The sequence below is a fragment of the Haemaphysalis longicornis genome, unplaced genomic scaffold (genome assembly GCF_048455015.1).
Source record: "Haemaphysalis longicornis isolate Haplotype H1 unplaced genomic scaffold, Haemaphysalis longicornis Haplotype H1 scaffold_3, whole genome shotgun sequence".
NCBI classification, from domain to species: domain Eukaryota; kingdom Metazoa; phylum Arthropoda; class Arachnida; order Ixodida; family Ixodidae; genus Haemaphysalis; species Haemaphysalis longicornis.
The window spans coordinates 118,465,082-118,488,329 of record NW_027526335.1 but is presented as its reverse complement, the minus strand read 5'-3'; the positions used below and the strand labels follow the sequence as shown (position 1 = coordinate 118,488,329).

Sequence of the window (23,248 nt, the reverse complement as noted above, 5' to 3'; positions counted from 1 at the left end):
ATGCTGAATTCAGTTGAAGAAATACACATTGGGCGATAGCAGAAAAACAAATGCTTTACTCGAAGTATTCGTGCACGCGTATTTGTAATAATAGCAAAGAAAATTATTGTAGTGAGCTCGTAAGCCAATTAAGAGGCAGGAACACAACGTTTGTACTACTAACTGAACAACTAAATTGCTAATAAAATAAAATCACAGCAAGCTGAGGCGTATAAAACACCCAAGAATAAAGCAGACATGCGTAAACAAGCTTTAGTGCTTCAAACATTCTACGAAACACGGTTCGCGCTTACCGTCGGCAGAAAATTTCCACAAATTTAAAATGGGGGCGCGATGAACTAAGGTATCAGCGTTGCCCCACCACAATCGTTACTTTATTCTATAATTTAAAGTGTGTCCGTACTCTCAGTTTTCACAAATTTCGCATTGAATTATGGTCAAAACAATGGGCGGCGACGCTAATTGCTTGTTAAAATGGCTTTCACACGCAAGGCAATTAACCCAAAACAAAAATGTTGCAACTGCGTTGTTAGCGAGCGAAAATAGTGCTTTTTTATGGTTTTGCAACCATCGGCAAGCCAGTGGCAAATGTGCTGTAAGCTACCGTGAGAAATAGGCAGTTATTTTCGATAAACCGCGTGGTCCACAGGCTAGATTAATTATGACAAAAGCAAAAAAATTGTCCGATTAGTTTCGGCGCTACCACCGTTTTCTCAATGCCAAAACATTGACTTTTTTTGCGTTTGTCATCTCTTTGTCATCTCTCTGTCAAATCTTTGTCAACTCTTCGTCAACTCTTCGTCAACTCGTTGTCATCTAAAATGAATTTATATTTTAAGTGCTTTATTTCTGTATTATAAGTTAAGCTACCACGAATAAGCTGTGGGTCATGTAAACGCTAAGGCGTTTACAAATTGTGTACAGAGTGGCTGCCGAAAGACAGGATACGCCGTAGGCACAGATACCAGACAGGAAGGTTAAAACGCAACTTAATCACAGGTGAAATGTGTTCGTATGACCACAATTTCATATCCGATACATTGCAAGTTAACGACCGCATTAGACAAAACATTCGTCGTTGTGGATGCCAGCAAAACGAGTGCCTCGAAGTCTTATAGATAAGCGGTACCTAACAGCTTCAATAGCCGGCCTCAAATGCATTTTTATGGTAGGTATTTTCAACTATGGCTGTTTAGATAAATGTGGAAATTGGCAGTTTAAGTAACAGAAAGACAGCCACTTCTTAAACAAAGCTGACGATTAAGAAAGCCTGGGCCAAGGTGTGGCTTCCGTAGTTCGCTTCGGTGCTTCGGCTGACAGAAACGCAGTAGCGTTAGCCTGTGTCTAGTCTTCGCTGCGACTTCCCTCGGTGAGGGCACTTACTGACTTCCTTCTTTTTTAGCTTCTTTGGGGCCAGCCGCGCCTTCACCAGGCGCGGCACCGAGTTCTTCGTTCTCACTGCCGCCTGATGTCGACGTCGAACTGCTGAGAGTGCTGCATGAAGAATGGGCAACGCTTGGGCTTTAATAATGAACTATTTTTCCTGTTTACGCATTTTACATTTGCCTATTTTACCAACACGGAACTGCGATAATTTTTCTCGCGATACTGTAAGCAAGAAAACTGGTGCGGAGGCGCGGATAAAGAATCATTTGAAAAAAATAAAGTTTATTTGGGATGAGTACCAAGTTGTTAACATATATGTGGTATGTTTGTAAATTGCTACGAGAACACTCTTTACAACTACAAAAAAAAGTGACTTGATCACTGCTGATTCAAGTATAGTCACTGGTTCTATCTGCGACTATATTTTGTAGCTTCCGATGCCTAAGCGAAGCACCACATACTAAGTCCCACGTACTAACGGGTCGTGTATGCTTTAACTTGTCTTTGCATGTTCCCTCAGTGGTTATAAGATTACTTATCTAAAATATTCTACTAAATGCTTGAATGATGTCTATGTTTGGGCTGAATTCTTTGCTTTTCTTATGACTTCATCGCGCCATCGTATGACATTCTATTTTGGGGCCGGTCTCTGTGGCTTCCAATCGCCTTTCTGAATCCGACCGCTCCCTCTCATCGAAGCTTATTACAACACATATCTTCAAAAAAGTTCCTGGAACATGTAAAGTTCCATCGAAACTAGCTTATTACATTCTGTAAAAAAGGCGGAGAAGCGGGATTCATGTATGTGACCTAGAATGTAGAGACAATTAGATTTTTGTTGCGCCTAATTGAAAGCTTTGGAAGCATTTAAAAAGTTTTTTAAACGTTCTTTCAGTAGCCACAATCGACGCAACACTTTTTATGCGTGCTTACACTACCGCAAAAGATAACAATTCAAGGACAAAAACGCCAATAAACGTTTTCATTGATGGTTAAACATGCAAGCAGCCTAGAAGAGGCGCATATACGTAGTGACAAAATTTGTATGTGCAATAAAGACAATTAGAATGAAAGGTAGAAAGAGTTGTTTGCTTTCGTTACAAATCGACCTTTATAACTTGGATTATTTTTGAAACCCTGGTAAAATTCCACAAGAATACGAATGAAAAAACAAGCTTGGATCAATAAAACACTCCTGAAAGCAATTTTTGCTAACAAAGTTGATGGTGTAATTTTTTTTTGTTGCTTTACGGTTATTTTCTTCTTTCGGTAAGAACCCACTAGACGCCATACTTGAACACGTGTAGGGTTCTGGTACTGCGAAAGTACTCTAAATTTTATATAATCTATTATATGTCATTTAATGCGGCTCTCGAAGCATGCAATGATTGTCTTGAACTTAGGTGTTCACTGCATTTCAGGTGCGACAACTACGAAAGTTTGTAAAATCCTTCCGATTAACCCTAATATTCACGTGTGGAGAATATCTTAAGTAAAATGCACGTCTTTTTAGAATTGTAGGGAGGAGCTCCACATTACACATTTAGCCCACGAATAGCGAATGGCTGCATCATGGTTTTTATCGCGCATAAATTATTTAACTCTCTGCATTGGGTTCATCGTGTGCCGCGAGCACTGGTCTCCAAGCCAGCATACAAGCATGGTTGGTATTGCGGTTTTATATTTACTCACATGTTCACTTTGCAGATCTCACATGCGATCACTTTTTTTTTTATTGCACGCTCAATACATCACATGTTGTCAATGTGCCCACAGCATTCAAAGTGACGCCTGTGAACGGCCTATTTCATGAAAAAAATTTAACTCGCACAGCTTTCAAGGATAATCGCATTGCACAGACAAATCAGCCCCCATACTGAAAGTTGGTGCGTGAGCCCGCACTCGAAGAGGGCGGCGACTTGTGTTACCTGCTGAATGACTCAACCTCAGAGCCATCGTAGGTCCAGTTCACCATGCGCAGGAAGTACTTGGACAAGAAGTGTGACACACAGCCCAGAACCATGAACATCCACAGGCAGAATCCTAGGGCCGTCCAGAATGCATTCTGCGTCAAAAAATGATTTCGCACAAACACCATACCACTCAGAGCTCATTGTTGTTGACATCACAATTTTCTAGATAAGAAACAACGCACGGCGAGAGGCGAGCAGCAAAATGTAACTTGGGGGTCTTCGGGATGCGAGGCACGCCATAGTCGCAAGGTGGGTATTACGGCTGTGTGAATGCCATTAATGTGGGCACTGGGTTATAAGATTCATGCAATAGCTTTTCCGTTCAGAGACACCATCCAGAAAAACGATCTTAGTGGCAGAGTTGAACCGCCGGCCTTGTGCTCAGCACAATGATAAGGTAGGCATTGTCTCGTTTTTTTTAAACGCAGGGTTTGGTCGTATGCGATCATGTGCGTTTTGTTGAACAAGACTGAAAGCAGTTGTTGGTTTAATTTCTCCCGAAATACCACCACTGCTTATTAGCATTTATTCAGGCGTTGTTTATAATCACTACGTAAACGTCTTTACCTCTGCCGGAACAGGTGATTATTTGTGGGAAAGTTTCTAACGCAAAGCTTTACTACTTTCGTCCAGCGGTTTCGCCGCGGATGTGCAAATTCACCTTCTGACCTCAGACACGCCCACCGCGACACACCCTTTGAAGCACATCGCGTGATTCGCCGGGCCCGCTTTCGGCGCTGCCCACAAGGCCCCGTTTTCAGCCGTTCTGCTCAATTGATCAGCAGAACAGCGAGCGGTCGCTCAGCTGATCGGCAGCCAACCAACCCCGCCGCCTCCTACGCATGCGCCACAGGGTCATATCGGGCTACGTGACTTATGTTGCAACTGGCGAAAAGGAACACCGCGTTCGCACCGAATGAAAGCGAGGCTTGCCTCCACCTGTGAGCGTTGCACGGGGACGAATGGCGTTGAGCCGAGGTCGGCAGCACCGCTACACCAAAGGATAACCAAACGAAACCAAGACTTAAACAGACTAAACCAAGCTTTTTCCTTGCATATCCACGGTTAGCTGAGTTAAGCCGAAGCCGTTTTTTGTAAATATTTTCGCGTCACTATTAAAGCCGATTACCGCGAGCAGTTAGTAGTTTCAAATATGACTCTGGTCACCAGGTTTAGTGAGATATAGTAAGGCGCGCGCTGCATTTGAAGAGGCATCTTTACATGGCACCCGAAATACCTGCTCAGCTTAGGAGTGCGCAATGCTTTTGCAGGCTCTTCCTAAAATTTTCGGTCCATATTTTGCTTCCAAGCCGAAACACGAGGCTTCCATTTAAGAACTGTTGCGTAAGTGGGTGACATTAGGCAGTTTTAGCATATCGTTACGGAGTTTGCGTTACCGTTTACCGTGTTACCGGAAGCCGCTGGCGACGGTGAAGCCTGTGCGGGGAAGTTACCGTTCGCGGTAACTCTCGCGCTGTGCACTCACACGGTAACCAGTAACGCAAACACGGTACCGATATGCTAAAGCTGCCTATTAATGACCACCGATCGTTTTCAAATCGCATAGGCGCCAATTCTTTTTTATGCCGTTGGAATTGCAGTTGAAATATTTTTATCAACAGTCAAGGCAAACTGAATGTTTTTTTTTATCCGAACAATTGCATGTTACGTTACTTTTTGGCCGCTTGTTCGACGGTAAACAAGACATTGTTTGTTTAGAAACGAAATGACGGAGGACGTCTAAGTCTGCTTAGGTGTGAGGATGCGGAAGCATGTGTGCTCTGTGCCGTGTTAGCGATTTTACTACCCACATTGGGGCCATATTGCTGAAGCTTCACTAACACGCACTCTACTGCCGGCCACGGCAGCTGCTTTTACTGTCAAGAGCAAAAATGGAAAGCTGGGGCGCGAGCTAGCATTAGGGCTGTATTACACTTGCTTAGACTTCTTCGTGTGCAGTTTATAGTCGACACGCCCTGTAAGCACTTGTGAGTAAGATCGTGTAAGATTTGATGTCTTCTGCTTACCACGTTCCGGATAATACCTCGGCAGAGCAGACCTAGAGCGTCTTCATACCCCTTGTAGGCCGCAAAGCAAGGCGGGTTACCCTGCGCACAGGAGCGCAGTTTGTAGAAAATAGTTTTACACGTACTATAAGGACTTCTGCAGAGACTACCTTGGGCCACATTGCAGTTACTGAACAGCGAAGAGAAAGAGGCGGTTCAGTGAACCAATCAAGATTAGCGGCCACTTTTAACGACGTCTCCATCAACATGAAGCGGATTAAAAAAATGAAAACACTTCTACTAAACATATATGAATATTGGCGCAATACCCTAACCAGTTGAGAACTGACGCAAACAATCGAGCAGTGTGTAACAGACACGAACGCAGAAAAAAACCTTGCGGGAGACGACATAGCAATCTGCTTGATTGCAGCGAAGCGGTTTACGTCTAGCTCCTGTATGCATGCCCCGCAATTTATTCTTCGAGGGTACTCGAGCCTGAAAAATTTCTGCGAAGGAAAATCCCGGCAGGGAGGAAGGGGAAGGGGGTGGGGACTTATTGACCCAAAATCGGTAGCGACAAAAGTGGTGGCTGATGGCGCAGCAAGGCCATGCTTCCCTTGAAGAAGCAACCCAGCGCTCCCTCCCACTGCTGTTTAGAGAGAAATACAGGCAACATTCCTCAAGCCACTTCGCACTGCTTAAAGGGGCCATGCAAACAAAATACAAGTTTGTTTTATTCGAAAGACTTTGTTGCTTTGTAGTTCTCCCAGAGCTTTACCGGCAATTTCAGTTAAAAGTTTCAATCTCCGGCCAAATAGTGTGTTTCGTGAGGTCTGCCATGACGTCACATGTATGAGTTTTCTAGAGAACTTCTAGTGAGCTGTTCAGCAGGCAGCGGGCTGCGGGGCTTTGTTCGCCGCCATTCCTCCTAGATGGCGCTACCATACTGCTCTGCACTGCCATTCGCCTTTGCTTTGCTTTTGACCGTATTAGAACCTGGTTTGTTTTGTTACGGTAAGTAGTAATCGTTTTGTGAAATATGGGGTATGATCGACAAATAAGGTAACGTAAGACAATGTCGCTCACCCCAATCGGCCAGTGTTGTCGGAGATAACCCCAAAGCGCCGCCCTGCTGTGCTGCTATAACAGGCATAGCGCGCGCAGTACCACCAGCAGTATGCACTGGTACTTCTATGTTTACGTATACTCACAATGTTTACGAATGTTTACGTGTACTTGGAATCTTTGCGTGGACTTAGAATGTTTACGTGCACTTTCGTAACTTCCACTGTTTACCCCGGGATTCTTACTGCTAAAAAATGAATATGCATTACAATTAAGCGAACATGGCTCGTTCTGCAAGCTTATGACACCTGCCTAACTTGCATTTGATTTTGCCGGCCTCTGCCAATCGCTCGGCTGGGCATATTACGTCATATGCTCTAGTGAGGGAAATGAGGTAGTTAGTCGCATAGCAATTCCGTTTTTTACTAATTATGTAGCTTCTCTGAGCGAAGTTTATGTTAAAGGTGGTGCCAGTATGATTCTAACGAGGCAATCTTTCGAATGAACAAAACTTTTGTTTTGCCTGCATTGCTAAGTTTTTCGAAGGTAGACGCATGGCGATACTTATCGATAACTTCTTCACTGCTACAACCGTTTCCTTGGCTTCGTTTCCGTTTACGTTACTTGCGTTTCTTGACAATGTCTTCTGTACTGATACACCGTGTCAACGCCCGTTTCTTCGCTTTCGTGTCTTCGTCTTCCCAGGCACATTACGCCATCTAGCAGACTGGCACAGCCCACAGTTGCCCTAGAATCAGAGTGTTATCCGGTCCTGGTGCGCAGCTCTTCTACTAATGTCCCATCACGATCTGGTGTCAAGCGGCGCGCACTATTCTCAACTTTTACGTTTCCTAGTCTCACTTCAGTTATTTTTGTGAAGCGGGCTTATTGCCCCTCAACGCTCTTGACTCGTGGCTAATCCAAAAGTGTGTAAGTGCCACGAAGGAAAAAACGACAAACATGATTTTTGTTCCCCCCCAGGCAACATGCGCAAATAGCGCAGATTTGTGCTCCGGAAGTAAATACTCGGGTTCAAATCCTGTTGGGCCATATCTGTGTCTGTTATTTGTTGTTTACAGCAGCGGTCATTTTCTTGAGCGGACAACGGTGACGATTTTTCGCAGAATGGGTCCTTGAAGCTTTTGCCTTATAAGACGTGGGCGCAACACAGCACCGCCACTCGTTTATGCCTTGTCCGCTGTGCTTTAGAGCGGGCTGTAAAGAATTAGCGCCGATGGCGTCTCCCACATGCTTCTACGACTCTCTCTCCCTCGCTGTCCACACAGATATATGACGGATACGAATAAAAGACGACGTTGACACTCTTTGCTCAGCTACGCGTTTCCTCAGTCCTTTACTATAAACATGCATGTACACGCAGGTAGTTGTATACTCTACGCCATTGTCATGCGGCAAGCATTACTCGGGGCAGAAAGAGGATATCTGAACGGCTGCATCATAGACCACCAACAAAGCCCGTCAACGGGTGTGTGTAGCCAATTAGCAGTGAAAATCCCTACCTTCTCTTTACGTTTCGAAAGGAGTTCTAGTATTCGTAGTCATGCCAAGCGGTTGGCTTGTAAACTTTTCATGCCCGTTGAAAGCACATTACTTCGCGACGATCGTGTCAGGATGCCCTCACTTGTCCCCTCGAAAATGGGGCTCCACCTCGTGGAGCCACATTTATGTCACTAGCTCTTCTGTTGCCGACACCATTTCTTTATGAACCTATTCCCAGTAATCTGCTGTGTTTTTATTGATTTTCTATTGTGCCACCATGAGCATGTATTTATTATTGTTGTGTTTTTTACCCGTATACAGCATGGTTCACATTGGACATACAACCTTGAGATGTGTTTTGTCGCCTCGTTTTCTTGCTTATCCTTCTCTTCCCTTTTTACTACGGCCAGAATATGTACCCCAACGGGGCACTGAGCATAGAGAAATAAATTATGTGGCGTAGGCGCTGTGTCTTTACCTGTTCGCTAGCTCTTGTTCCCATTCTTCCTGCCCCGTTGGTTCGTTTATAATACAGCAACTCGTTCAAGCATCCATTCTTGGGAACGAGAAGGCGGTCGTGGCTCACAACAAGAAAAAACAAACCGAAGCTTTCCTTTCAGCAATAAACGAATTTGCCCGCAGAGGCACTCGCAACAAAAGAGAAACAGAACAAATTTACAAAGCATCGTTTGCGCCCCACTAAAGGTCCGTCGCCGTAATGGTGAAACCAAATGATTGAGAACACAAAAGGCAGCCTTTTATCTGGCGAAGCTCGGCTCGAGGCGAACGACATGGGTGTCTTAAGGCGACCTGTGTCACCCTGATGTCCTTAGTTACTATCGCAGAAAGCTTCTGAGAAGTTGGACAACACATCATTGAACTCTTCGTGGTTCGAAATATCGTCACAGAAGCTTCTCGACGAGGCTGCGTTGTCGGATTACGGCCACAACCCACAACCTATTTCGGGGAAGCTGCTAGTGCTTCAGGTGCGGGAAGCTGCAGAGTCTGACAGTCACCAGCTGCTGATCCGTGAAACGCGTGGAAAAAATGGCGGTCCTCCTCCGCATGTTGTAGGTATCTTCGGACGTCGCCGTTGATGTCATCGATTGATCGTTGCGGCCGCACGGAGTCTAGCATCGTAGCCAGCTATCTTCAGTATAAGAGCTCCAGTAGGGCCACCTGTGTCGCTTGATCGAGCTGTTGCATGCAACCGAGACACAAGGAAAGTTTTTGTTCCAGGATGTTCAACGTCGAAATGCATGGACAATGCATCTGCAGTGATCTTGCAACCGTTCTGTTCAAGTAGCTGAGTCTAGTATGGCGCTGTCTTTTGGCGGTTGGAGTTGCTGTAGCGCCACTCCCCTTTCATGTTCTCAGCAGTGAAAGTCAATGCGAAGTTCGTGACAAGCACTTCAAGGGCCTCGTGCCGAAGCTAAACTTGGCGGAAGAACTGTCAACATAGCATACGAAGTCGAATCATATCAATCTCAATGCTCTTGATGGTGTCGAGATAAGATGCGGAAGCGTTTTCCGTCGCAAGCATTCGTGGCAAATCCGCACGCAACCGCCGACAGTGGGCGTAAGGCAGACTCAGTTGTACATCGATTTCAATTCTCTGAGTGTACGTGTTGCACCGACGTGCGCAAAATACGGGTCATCGAAGAAGACGTGCGAAATTTGGCTTCGCTGGTCAGCAAAAATGGCGATAAGATACTTGTTGTTACTGCCTCGTAAAAGGATATTTACGAAAACTGACCTTTTGAAGCAGAGCTTTCTACCTCTACCAGCCAACGGTTCCTTCGTGGCGTGCGGTACAAGAAACTCCCAACGCAGCTGTGGAGGGCGAGGGCGGTTTTCACTCACGGAGCACAATGTAGATGACGCAGCGAGTGGTTACCCAGCGTTCCCCACGCGCTGCTCACAGCGGCGGGTGCGTCGGCGTGACGGCTTTGTCGTCTGCTTTAGAGACGGTTGTTTTGGGCCTGTTTCGGCGCAGCTTCGCGTTTATTGCCCGATTGCTGCGCACCGCTTGATTAACTTGTTCGACAGCACCTCCTGGGTGACCCTAAACCCGGCGGAATTAAATGGTCGTACGGCAAAGACACGCTAAGAATTGATTTGCAGGGCTGTAAAACAAAATGTAGAGACAACTTACAGACATCTGGCCGCTAGAGAGACGCTACTCCTTGCGCACTGCTTGCCACGTGTGGGACTCCGTTTACTACAATGGTGAATACCAATTCGGTTGTGTTTGAGGGGTAACACAAATGCCGAAGGAAGAACTGGTTCTAGTAAATAGCTGCTATGAAAGTTCCATCAGCTTTCTCCGCAATTCCAAAGCTTACTAAACTAACTAGTTTAAATCGGCATAAACCGGAATCACTAAGCTCACCTGCCGAATTGTTTCGGTGTCTGCGCTTGTGTCGCGCGGTGGTGTAGCCCCGAGCTAGCCCATCGGGATGGCAAGGTTCTGTCTCACCCTTGGAAAGAAGCTCCTCTCCGTTTTTTTTTTTTTTTCTGACGACGCACGGCCGGGGTATATACAGCGGTGGCGTCCGCCGCTCTAGCCCAGCGGCGGCCGACATTGCTGCGTTCGGAACGCCGCCCCCGCGAATTCCAGGCAACGGCTGGCAGAATCAATGGTTTCAATCTTTGCAGAGCCACACGTGTGAGTCAACTAATTTCACATGGGCAATTGTTGTGGTTGTCGTTGAAGGTTCTGCTTTCCCAATCAGCTTCCCAGCGCGGATTGGAGCCAGTTTTTTTATGTTGAATTCCAATGGCAGATCCCGAGTGATCACCGTGCTCCACCGCGGAGCTCGCCGACTCCGCGAAGAGCAGATACTCCGAAGCTGCCTTTGGAACGCAGCCGCTCCCGCCGGAAAAAAGTGCGGAACCATGACGGGAATAGGAAATCCCCAGCATTCTTTGCGTCGCGCCTTCCCGAAATCGTTGGTTCCCGCGGGCGCCTTCATTTCGCCCTGCGCGGCTGGAGGAGGCAGAGAAGGCGAGCACTGGCCGGAAGTGCAGACGGCGGCGACGTTGGTGACGTAAGCGCCCTAGTGATTTTTCGGCGCAGCAACTTTTCTTGCTCCACGGAGCGATATCGGCTGCGACGGCGCTCCCGATCTGCCATTGGAACGCGCCTGCTCCAGACAGAGCAGAAAAGTTGCTCCAAAAGTGCTCCGCATCTGCCACTGGAATTTAACATTATGCAGAATGTAAGTAAATCGTCACGTTACGGCAATTAAATCGGTCGACTTCGCGGTGCAAAAAATGCAACGTCTTCATCGGAGTCTGCCAGTAGCGCCGGACAGGCAGTCAGCTCCACAATGTTTGCTGGGGCAGTGAAGTCAAATTCCTGTACGCGCAGGCTCGATCACATGTTACGGCAAGAGCGTGTCTTCGCATCCACGAGCCAACACGGGAAATAATGGTGCGTAACAGCCGTTAATTTGCTGATGCAGACTGACTGTCGAGCTTATAAATCGACCCCAATCTTCATCAGTCGGTAAATAGTTTCTTTAATCTGTTCACACCCCGCGGCTAAGTATGCGATTACATTCTTGCAGCTGTATTGCTCTTTTACCAAGACGGTGCCAAAGGTGAAGTTGCTATTTGCACGCCTCAGAAGTCCTGTTCTCGCATCTTCGTAGAAATGTTGCAGAACTGGGGTTACTATTGGCGGTGTGGAACTCCATGCAGTGCTTCCTGTTGAGATTCTTCCCAGCAAACAACGACGCTGCCTTTGAGCCAGCCTACGAGTGGCTCTGTACACAAACACCCGATAGTGCGCGCATCAACCAATACATCTTCCGCGCGCCCATCTTGTGCAGCGGTTCCGGGAAGCGTGCGCAAGCTACATCGCTTATGGGCCAGGCGGGGGACCTTGTAATTTGAACACCCTGCCCAAAACTTCAACTTTACGCGGAGCATCCCTTTTCAGGAGTCCCCGTTAGCGCCGAATTTCGAATAGCCTCGAGTACCGACTCTATAGCTTTGCAAGGTGCTTGTCGAAGCTTCTGGCGAATACAACATTGTTGTCGAGGTAGGCGAGGCAGGTTTACCACTAAAAACCAACCAGCACAGGGCCCACTACCATTTGGGACGTCGAATAACCTATGAATTACAGAAATGGCCTCCCTTTGAACTTGTTCATCCGCCTGGCGTCATAAAAGACGCCTTCTCAGAGTGTAGAAAAACTGCGCCTGAGAGACAAGACAATAAGAAAGGGACAGGACTCACCCGTCCTGTCCCTTTCGTATTGTCTTGTCTCTCGCTCGCAGTTTTTCTACCTTTAAAATTGCAATACCAACTATCCCAACCACAAGCTGTTCTCAGAGTATCTTTTTACGTTTCTCTTCAACCTGTTCCCTGGCATTTGTAGGAGACTTGGGCTAATCGGCCTTTGGAGACGTCACAAAAAATTCAGAACAAAATAAAATTGCTGACGGTTACGATAGTTCCCAATGCGGAGTTTGTGCACAGCGCGCACTGGAGTCTAATCGGTCACGACGCATAGCTGCTGCATCTAAGGATGTGATCACGTGATCGAAGCGCGTCGCTGCCACTGATCCTGTTGCAAATTGTGTTTGAATCTCCCGCGCAAATGTGACGTGATCCGAATGAGCCACGCAACAAGGAGGACGTCGAAGAAGCGTTGTACAGCAGCACGTCCTTGCCTTCTGTGCTCTTTGTGAACTTGTAAGAACAAGACGCTTGCTTTCATGAATGTCTGGTTTTGCTTCTTTATCGGTTGCACTAGGCCGTGAGGCAGGGTTTTTTTACGCATGTCTGGCGCGGCCTCGGCATACTTCCCTCTCCCTCGCACTTGTGCCATACTTTCATCCTCCGCTTTTCTGCGGGCTGGAGCATCTTCAGTGGCCTCTCCGTTCTTTCAGTTATCTCTTAGCGCGATGCCGCCGGGGTGCGTGTCGCGCCGCCTCGGCATACCACCCTCCCCCTCACACTTTCGCCACACTTTCGTCCCCGTTGTCTTTCTGTTCTCTTCGGTGTCCCCTTCGTTCGCTTGGTTTCGAGGGACGATGTCGCGGTCAAACCGCACAAGGCGGCGTTTAGGTACTGCGAACTAAAAAAAGAATCTTTTTGTTCCATCTCGGTAGGACGGCAGAAGGCAAAATCCATCATTTGGCTCCAGCTCACTACGTAAACTGTGTAACATGGTCCGTGCGTAACAAGAAAGAAGGAATGCGTTATGCCTAGTTTTAAATTATTTCAAAACGGATTACGCAAAGATAAGCTTTAAAAATTCAAGAGAGCTAATGTGTAACCTCTGAGTTGAAGCAAAGTCACCCAGGAATTAGTGTCTTCAACTGCGGCGCTTGAAATGACAGTAACTCTGGTAAACCTCTCTCCACAGGGCGCTGCTAAGAGATCATTCAGGCCACTTTAAAAAAACTAGCTGGACCTAACTATTTACGTAACAGAGGATTGCCAGGAGGAGCTGTTTCGTTTTTATTCGGTTGTACACATAAACACCACCAAACACGATTAACCGCGGCACGGTGAAAATAAATGCGCGATACTGTTCGTCTCATCTGGTGGTGATGTCCGCGCGTGAATAGCGGCGGGAACGGCTGTGTAGCATTCCACGTCACACTCTCTCCCCCTCCTGTGCGTTTTGGCTGCGCCGCTGATCCGTGCACCTCGCCGCGTCTCACACTGGAGCACAACGCGCGACGCCTCGCTCTGTCAACCCCTTCCCGCGTCTCGACTGCTGCCGCACCGCCTCTCTCGCTATCTCGTCTTTTGTACACAGACGCTTTCTGTTCGCCGACATTTTCCAGCTCAGTTAACCCCATAGGAATGTATAATTGTGGTGCACAGCGGGACTATAAGTAAACAGCTTCACTTTAAATTTCTGACGGATGTTTTATCTAAGCGAGAAATCTTTATAAAAGCTATCCCCGCAGAACAACGCATAGGGAGCAGGGACGCGAAAGTAGACCAGTGAGAGTTGTGTTTGAAACTACCGCGAATCGGGACAAGCATCCCTCTGAGCATAGCTGCCAAACAACCCACTTTGCTATAAACGTCGGCGGCCTTCTAGTTCAAAAGTAGAAGTAATGGTGCAGATAGTCGCAAAAAAAATGGGCGTGGCTTTCGTCAAAAACCTATTCTGCGCCATATTTCATTACGGCTCGCAGCCTACATGAATACAAAGTATAAAATATTGGTAAGACTAATAATTAGAATCTCCTGCACTCTTTGTTCAAGACTATTTTTTTTTCACAAGCCCACTCTAGTGTTAGGAAGGGCCGCCAAAATAAGGTAAAGTCAATCCCAGTGTAGATGCTCATTTGACCTCAAACATACAAATATATCACAGCGCGGACATTTATCCTTCTTAACCCATGTAGACTTTACATTCTTTATGACACCCAGGCAAAAATATCTGCTTTTGTTCACACGGAACAATGCAGGAGGCCCCCAAGGGCAGCGAACTTACATCATGGCCCTCGTTATGGAAAGCAGTAAGGTCTCTCAGAAGGTGAAGAATAAAACCCTCGGTTATCTGCAATAACAGTGGTAAAAAACCTTTTATATCATGGAGCAACCCAACCTATAACAGTCAATTCAACGAAAGTGCTTGCCGCGAAAATACTGTTTCTTGTCGTTTAATTGTATTACCGTATTTACCCGACTTTTTTTCTGAAGAAGCAGGCCCAAAAATCGCATGCGCGTTAGAATCAGATACAAAACCGAAACTGCCGAAACAGCGGAAATTTCGTCCCACCCATCGCCATCGCCATCTCAAGTAGGCGCCAAAGCTTTTAGCAACGATTTTTCGGACGCAGCAAGCCCAGGCGCCTAGCCTCTCTATCGGCGTTCACACAAATCGTCAAATCGTTTCACTTGCGCGCTTGATAACAGCAATGGCAGCAGCGGCTCCCACGCGTTCAAAACGAGCGGTCGGCTGAAGCGTGCACCTCTGGAGAAGCTCTCGGGATGGGCGTGCGAGGCGTGGGCTACGATCCCATCGACCATGGTTGAACGTTCGTTCAGAAGTGTGGCATCGCGAACGCGCTTGAAGGCACCGAGGATGAGATGTTGTGGTCTGCGGAGAGCGACGAGGAGTGAGATGAGTGAGATTACTTCGGGAAATAAATCGCCCGTTTCTATCGCATTCGTTTCTCTGGGTCACAAAGACCCGCGCGCGTTACAATCGGAGGTGCAAGTTTTTTCGGTTTTTTTGCCAGGAAAATCGGGTGCGCGTTAGAATCGGGTAAATACGGTAAAACCTAGAAACAAGCAACCGATCTTACGTTTGAAAGTACAAAATGTTTCATTTCAGCCGAGCGGCAGAAATTTGTTTTCTAATAAAACAGAATCTGCCCAAAACTTCCGATGCAAAGCGCGCGTTTTCATTTTTATGCTACAGTGCAACTGAAATGGCATGTGATACAGCTTTTTATGAACAATATATGAGAACGGAACAGAAGAAGATGTACGAGTTATTTTTAGGACAGCTTGATGCGCCAATTCATCCACAATATTAAAATATTTCAAACAAGTCGCAAAACAACATTTCCTAAAACAGCGGAAACAGACGTACGACAACCTCAGCTTACAACTCTCCTTTAATCTCCTGCACACAAACGAGCGCAAAAGGCGACGTTCCATCTCATTAGTCCCCTCCGTTTGGAAAAGAAAAATTATTTAGAAAGTTAAGTTTTCTAAAGTAAATAATAGTTGTAAGTCCAGCATATATAGATATATATATAGAAAATAAGGATTCTGTCTGATTTCACGGAGCCCCTCATTTCCCATTTTCTGATTCGATATATATATATATATATATATATATATATATATATATATATATATATATATATATATATATATATATGTGTGTGTGTGTGTGTGTGTGTGTGTGTGTGTGTGTGTGTGTGTGTGTATGTGTGTGTGTGTGTGTGTGTGTGTGTGTGTGTGTGTGTGTGTGTGTGTGTGTGTGTGTGTGTGTGTGTGTGTGTGTGTGTGTGTGTGTGTGTGTGTGTGTGTGTGTGTGTGTGTGTGTGTGTGTGTGTGTGTGTGTGTGTGTGTGTGTGTGTGTGTGTGTGTATGTGTGTGTGTGTGTGTGTGTGTGTGTGTGTGTGTGTGTGTGTGTGTGTGTGTGTGTGTGTGTGTGTGTGTGTGTGTGTGTGTGTGTGTGTGTGTGTGTGTGTGTGTGTGTGTGTGTGTGTGTGTGTGTGTGTGTGTGTGTGTGTGTGTGTGTGTGTGTGTGTGTGTGTGTGTGTGTGTGTGTGTGTGTGTGTGTGGGCGCGTGCGTATCCTTTTGGGGGGTACATTTGTTACCGCGAACGCACCCTTACCCCGGTAATTCGCCATCCCCCATTCGCGCGGTTTGGACAGTTCAGTTAACGCTAAAATTTCTTATTCCCCACTTTTTTCCATGCCTCCATTCAGCTGTGGCAGGCTGTCGTCATACACACGGAAACTTCTCGACCCTTACTGGTGAGCGATTTTATGGTAACTTCCACGCAGGACATACCTAGCTACTACAAGCACATATTCTTCTAATTGGTTGCGTTCCTGGCGCGTGCGCCCCGCCCCCACTGAAATAGTATTCTGCGTACTCTACAAACCCGCGGCACATCCTCCCTCGCCCTTCCGCGAAACGTACGAAGCGAAAAAACCCTCACCGTGTCTACATGGTCCCAGAGGGCTGTCCTCATACCTGCAAAAAACGGCAGCTGAGGATCGACCTGCAAGGTGAGTGGTGTTGGCATTTATATTTTAGCACCAACATACTGGTGATGACAGAGGCGCCGACCACGAAGCGGCACGTTTTCACGTACAGTGATGGCGGTACCACACCCTCGATTTGGAACGCTGTAGGTTAGAAATGTTGTCCCTTTTGTATCAATTGTTCCTATGTACCGCCAGGATGATGGTCATTATCATTTCACCATGGTATTTCACTAGAAAAATTGTTTTAAATACCTCCGAAGCTTTTTTTGTGCATCCTAACTTGCGGGAACATTTAGGTTTACACTGACGTTCTCGCGCAAATTTCGCGATTTATTTTTCGAAAATTTGTCACAACAGCGTGCTCTTATGCCGAAAAATGATTTTGACGCTCGATCTGAGTCCAGTGTATCTTTTAAAACAGCTGTACATATAAAAATGTCAGTGCTATTCTAAGCAGAAAACAGATAACTAAAAATAGTGACGCAACTCTTGAAATTATTCTTGAAATATTTTTCAATTAAAGCAAACAATGACAGTCTAATGACGTAAATCAGTAAATCAGCGAAAGGTTTAAAGGTGTAGTTGCTGTAAAATTGCAAAAACTGCCGTACGTGGGCGAATGTCGGGCTGGACCCACCTTGGTAATATTTTTTGCAGTGATATTTTTACCCTGGATCTGTTTTCAGTTACAATGAATTGACAATATAACTGTATTGTAGTCAATGTAACATGCCCGAATTGCAAAAACAGAGCACTTTAAGAACATTGGAGAACACGCGCGCTTGAAAAAAAGGAAACACTCGCATCAGTCCTCACGTATACGCCAAAATGATATGTCACACAAAGCACGCAGGCGCCAGCCGGAAACTTACGGTAAATATAAGACGTGGGTCGACTGTCAGGGAATGCAGAAGGTGCCTTGCTTCACTCTGCGCAAAGTAAAATCGAATAACTACGACCGCTTTAAGAGGTTCGTTTACCAGTCGCTTGCCTAACGAGTCAACAACCACTTAGCATCTGCTAAACAGTGCTAGTCTAGGTGGAGCTATATGTTCATATCATGATGATGTTTCCAATTTAGAGTGGAAGTAGTATGCCGAGGAAAATGAATAAGCATTTATGTCAGCCAGAGAGCATTGGTACGGGGATGTCGTCAGCCTGCTATATAGAGGAGGCCATGAGCCTGCTCCTGATCCGGGGCGCGTTGCACCAGTGCTTCTTGAAGTTCCAAAGCCTGGCTGGTCAGTTCAGGCTCTCACTGCTCCATGGATGGGTTGTTAACGTGGTTGAGATTTTGTTGGCAGGAGAACGCGAGCTGATACGTAGTAAGGGTGACTTGCAGAGCGTGGAGTCTGGTAAGTTGAGGGCTTGTGGGATTTCAGAGAGAACTGTGTGATTGTTAATGAATCTCCGATGTGTATGCGCCAGCCATAACCCTCATCATCGAGTAGGTTCCCGTGTCATTGAAGTTATCATCCCCGTCTCGGTAGCCACGGCACCGGTCTTGTTCCATCATTCTTCCGTTACATTTTGGGGCCGTAGGACTCGGGAATATGACCGCGTGCTAGCCGAAGGAGACCACCTACGTACCCTCCAGCTTGACGTTCGTAGAACCCCGTGATTTTGGCCGCCGTTGGCCGCCGCTGACTGTATAGTCCCGCCCTCATAGGGAAGCACCAGGGATGGCCCTCACCGAGTTATGGCTGTGAAATGACGAATGAAGTGATGACCGATCGTAAGCGCGCAATGGATAAGCTGCGCCAGCAGCAACGCATCCTTCCCGGAGCTATTGCGAGACTGCGCAAGGCAGCGAGTGAGTTTCTGCAGGTCGCTTCACCGTCTCCGCATGACTTGGAAGAGGCCATTTACCAGCTCGACAGCAATTACTACGGTCTTCTTCACCGCAAGGTACTAGAACCTTATTACTTTGACGCCTTGGCGTACAGAGGAAATATATGCAATGCCCGCAACCTGCTGCGCTCTGGCTTCAAGTCTCTGAAGGCGTGCGGCATGAGATATAAGAGCAACGGTACTTTAGCCTATGCAGACTACCCTTCTCAGCGCGGCATACGCACATTGACCTCAACAGTTGTCTGATCGAGGCTACAGGCTCCTACTTTTCACGGTGAATCCACGTTGGTGCGAGGGGTTTCAGGACCGTACGGCGATGACTGCCGAAAGTCACCCGAACCATCCCCATGTTGTCAACTTGACCACTACGATCCGTTTGTAACTCTTCTTACCGGAGCAGTCCCTGAGGGGGAGCGGGCGAAGCAAATTTAGGCAGATTTGGCCGCTTAGCGCACACTTCGACGCCCGCAACCTCTACCGGAAAGCGTGAGGCCAGGAGCTTCTCTCGAGAACAACTGCTCCAGGATGGCAGTGCAAGAATCCGTTTCGTCCAACGCGACGTGCAACGCCGAAAAGCGCTTCTTGCCCCTACCGGAACAAGATACGACGATGGAAACCAATTCCTCCGGCAATGTTTCTTAAGTCTCCGCAAAGGTACAAGCCGTCATTACAGCCCACGCTACTTTATATGAGAGGGGAAAGGTTCGACGACAGTTTTCCATGCAATGACCATAAAGACAGAAAAACAATGTACTATGACTGCAGACTAAATGTTCAAACCCGCAAGGAATTTCTCGCGTGTGGGGTATGGAATAGGACGAGCCGGTTCGACCTGTTGGAATTGAGCGACCTGTGGGACAACGGAGTCGTAGCCACGCGTTCACGTGCACTGTCACGTGAGGCATTCGCTGTTCCCAACTGTTCACAGCGAGGATCGGGACCATCATCGAAATACGCTCAAGGCCGAGCATCCTGCCACATACTTTTCCGCCGTCTGTATTCGGTCGCAATACGAGGCCGCGAGGCGACGCGCGGCAGTGTAAAACTCGCAGCGTCGCGAGGCGCCAAAGAACAAAACCTCTGCGTCCTTGAAGACGACTTGTACTGAATCGGCACGTTCAAGCTGTGCCGCAGCGCAAAGGTGTCCCAGACGCGTCAAAGCGGCGCCTCCGAGTACTGCTACGGGAAGCCAACCTGCCACTCAAGCTTTTGTGCATACTGCGTGACTCTCTGCGCGAGCATCGTCCCAAGGTAAATCTACTCGACCACCGGTAGCAGAACCTTCATCGCCGGAACATGTTCGAGACGCAGCGCCAGCTGGGGAAGCTGGACAGCCAGCAAGTTCGGCACGCAGTGAAGCGCTTGCACCTATTACGGGCAGACCTGCGCGTTGCAGGCGCGGGAGGATGTTTAATCTACCGATAAGTATGCTCCAGAGATAACTATCATCATCGAGTAGATTCCCGTGTCATTAATGTTATAGTCCCCGTTTTGGGCAGCCACGGGTCCGGTCTCGCTTTACTCATTCTTCCGTTACAATTGTAAAATGCTTATTTGCCGAAAAAATAAATGCGCGAGGTGAAATAAAAATAGCAGCCGACTTTTGCGGCCCACTGGGCTTGTTAGCTTGCGCAAGTAGCTTTATAAAGCAGGGCTGTCATTTTATTCGGCTAGCATCACATACATATCGTCAGCCGCTGCGTTTGATGCGTTTTGTATTTGCACGAGCAGGAATTTGCAGTGAAAGACATACCGAACCTATCATTCCCCCAGTCCTGGCAATTTCCACTGCTGCCAAAATTACAAACTATACTCGCACCCACTCCCCAAACTCCATTGAGATGCGGCGGCCCTGTTTAGACAACTAACTGGTTCCTGCATGGCACCCCATTACATGCGATGTCTGCGACAAAGCGACCACGTGCAATGCAATTCGCTGTTCCAAGCACGCTTTACCACATTGTGACAGAACGTGCCGGCCACGACGTGCGCCTTCCACGTTCCCAACTATGCAAGAAGCCTTGAGAGGCCCAGCTAGAAAACCCCGACCCTTAAGAACAACTCTGCTGGATAGGGCCAGAGTCCTTCAATGCTTTACTGGTCACGAAACTTCCGCGCTCATTTCATATAGGGACCGCGGGCGCCACTACAGGCGCCACCACCGCACGAAGGGCATCCAGCCGCCGCGCTTGCGGCATATTGGCCAGCGCTTGGCGTGCAAACGCTCGCTGCTTTTGGTGTCTGCGCGCTGATTAAGTGTGCTTTTTTTCGTAGTAGACAGCGATGAATAGTCCAGTCATTGTGTATATCACCTGCCTTCAAAGGGGTTTTATTTTTCCAAGTAAAATACCGTAGATTTCGGCCATGAACGGCAACGGCTTCTGCGTCCTCTGGCACAAGCGCTGCGCCGTCGTGTTTACGATTCTTTAAATCTCTATTGCTGCTTTTATTAAAGCAAAAGTTGTAAATACCACACATACGGTAGCTCCGTCGTCACGGACTGCTGCTGGCCTATCGATAATACAATAAAAAAACTGAAAGAAATCAAGTGCGCGTCGTTCAGAATAGGCTATTAATGAATCCGTTCATTGCTCTGGAATGCACAGAACGCTAAAAGAGATAGCCCAATAGTATTGCCGTTTCGATGAGTTGGTACATACTTGAGAACATCTAACAAGCGCTGCAGAAACGCGAAGGATGAAAACACGAAGAGATATATGTTGCACCGTGTGTCGTTCCGCTTCAACGCTTTGCAATCCTTTAAAAAAAGGAAGCGAAAAAATATCAATAAAACTGATGTTATCACACGCAACAAAAAAATTTCTGTATTACGAAGGGAGACAAAGGAGCGCGGTCCAGCGTATAAAAATTTATTTTTTTGCGCTGCGATGGGCAGCACTCGGAGGAAACAAAGTATTGCCACGAAGCCAAGAACGACGCTAAGCTTTTGTGAACGAAGTTTATTAAAGCGACCTCCTGCTCCACAAAAGACTAGAATGAAACAGAAACGTAGAAGAAGCAGTCCGCAGTGTGACGTGCACAGATGAACGTCGATAAAGTGAGTTGCGCGGCGTTTGCTATGCATGCATCACTCTCGCAACGTTATTAATTTCAGACATGCAAATACGATCGAGATCATTGTCGAAGAAACAAAAAACTCAGTTTAAGCATATCGTTACCGTTTTTGCGTTACCGTTTACCGTGTTACCCGAAGCCGCTGGCGACGATAAAGCCTGTGCCGGTAAGTTACCGTTCGCGGTAACTCTCGTGCTGCGCAGTCGACTCCCGCAAACACGGTAAACAATAACGTAAACACGGTAACGATATGCTAAAACTCTCTAATATCAAGTTAGCAACAAGGTGACACCCTTTTCATATCAAACAATATTGCCCGATGGGACGTACGACAAAAAGAGCAAATGGGCGCTTCGGCTGAAACGCCAGATAAGAAAACCGGAAGGGGACACGCGCGGTTACAAAACAAACAAAACCAACCCTAAGGGATAATTTGCGGAAGTATGAAAAGTAAAAGCACAAGGACGTCCCAAAGCTTGATTTACATGTGAGCCTGAGTGCAAGGTAATACAAGTTTGCAAACAGGTAATGAAGCACCGTCACGACTGATCTGACAAAAATCCGGCTTTAAATTAGCCTTGTACAATTCTAGGTCCAGGATGCTCTCGAAAGGGTACATTGCTTTTTTTCATTCTCACACACAGTGCACTCCCACACACTGTTACACTTTTATAATCGAAGCTGAAATCTCCCTTTTCTTGCATTGGAATTGCGAGCCTCCATTTCTCACGCAGCTCCCCGATGCTCGGTGAACAGAACAAGGAAACATTCTGTTGTATCGTTGTACAAGGAACGACATCCCGGGACACAACACGTGTTCGGCATCGTCGTTGTACTACTTCAGCCGCATCACAACAGCGCGAGGTGCACGTTCCATTTTTTTTTTCCCGCACAAAACAAACACAACTCGCCGCGTCTCCGCCGTTCTAGCCAGCGCACCGCCGCCTGAGGAGTCACCTCAGTGAGATGGTGGCGCCACCGCGCGGCGGCCGAACGCAGCATATGAAGCTCTCCCATTGAGTTACTGAGCAGTTTCGTGACCAGTAAAGCATTGAAGGACTCTGATAGGGCGAAGCGGTTTGTACCGGTTCATGGAGCCCCGACTAGAGCCGCCGCCCGCGTAGGACTGCAAACAAGTAGTATGCTCGGGTTCGATTCCCGGCCGCGGCGGCCGCTTTTCTGATGGAGGCGAAAAGCAAAAACGCCCGTGTGTGCGAGATTTCGGCGCACGTTAAAGATCCCCAGGTGGTCAAAATTAATCCGGAGCCCTCCACTACGGCGCGCCTCATCGCCTCCGTTGCGTCGGCGCGTTAAACCCTACAATTAATCAAATCAAGTAGTATGCTCTCGTAACAGAGTATAATACTACTACGTTCAAAAGGTCATGAAGATGAAGTACAAGTTTCGTGTCGCAATTCCTGCTCCGCGATAAAGTTTCGCAATTACTTCGCTATAACATGATTATTCTTATTGTTCAAATAAAAACGATAATAATTTTATCGCGAACTTCAGTCAAATAGTCGGGGTATTAAAATTCAACGTGAAAGCTGTCGGAAGTGCAGAGCTGTAATTCGCCAGAGATGGGCTCCGTCCGTCGCTCTTTGTTACCACCCCTCACGCTTTCCCCCTCTCCATCGCACCCCTCTCTTGATGAAGTGAACAGAGGTTTGTCCGATG

The 23,248-nt window shown here is 47.2% G+C and overlaps 1 protein-coding gene across 1 annotated transcript in view; it reads right to left on the bottom strand.

The window, feature by feature from the left end:
* LOC144175396 (uncharacterized) overlaps positions 1 to 16,629 on the bottom strand; it is a 30,726-nt gene extending 14,097 nt beyond the window's left edge. Inside the window, exons 1-4 of the mRNA XM_077704478.1 lie at positions 16,597 to 16,629; positions 5,387 to 5,467; positions 3,315 to 3,451; positions 1,384 to 1,494 (exon numbers count right to left, since the gene is read on the bottom strand). Of these exons, the coding sequence (XP_077560604.1) occupies positions 1,384 to 1,494; positions 3,315 to 3,451; positions 5,387 to 5,467; positions 16,597 to 16,629 (362 nt within the window). The remainder of the gene's footprint in view (positions 1 to 1,383; positions 1,495 to 3,314; positions 3,452 to 5,386; positions 5,468 to 16,596) is intronic.
* Between the last annotated feature and the right edge of the window lie 6,619 nt (positions 16,630 to 23,248).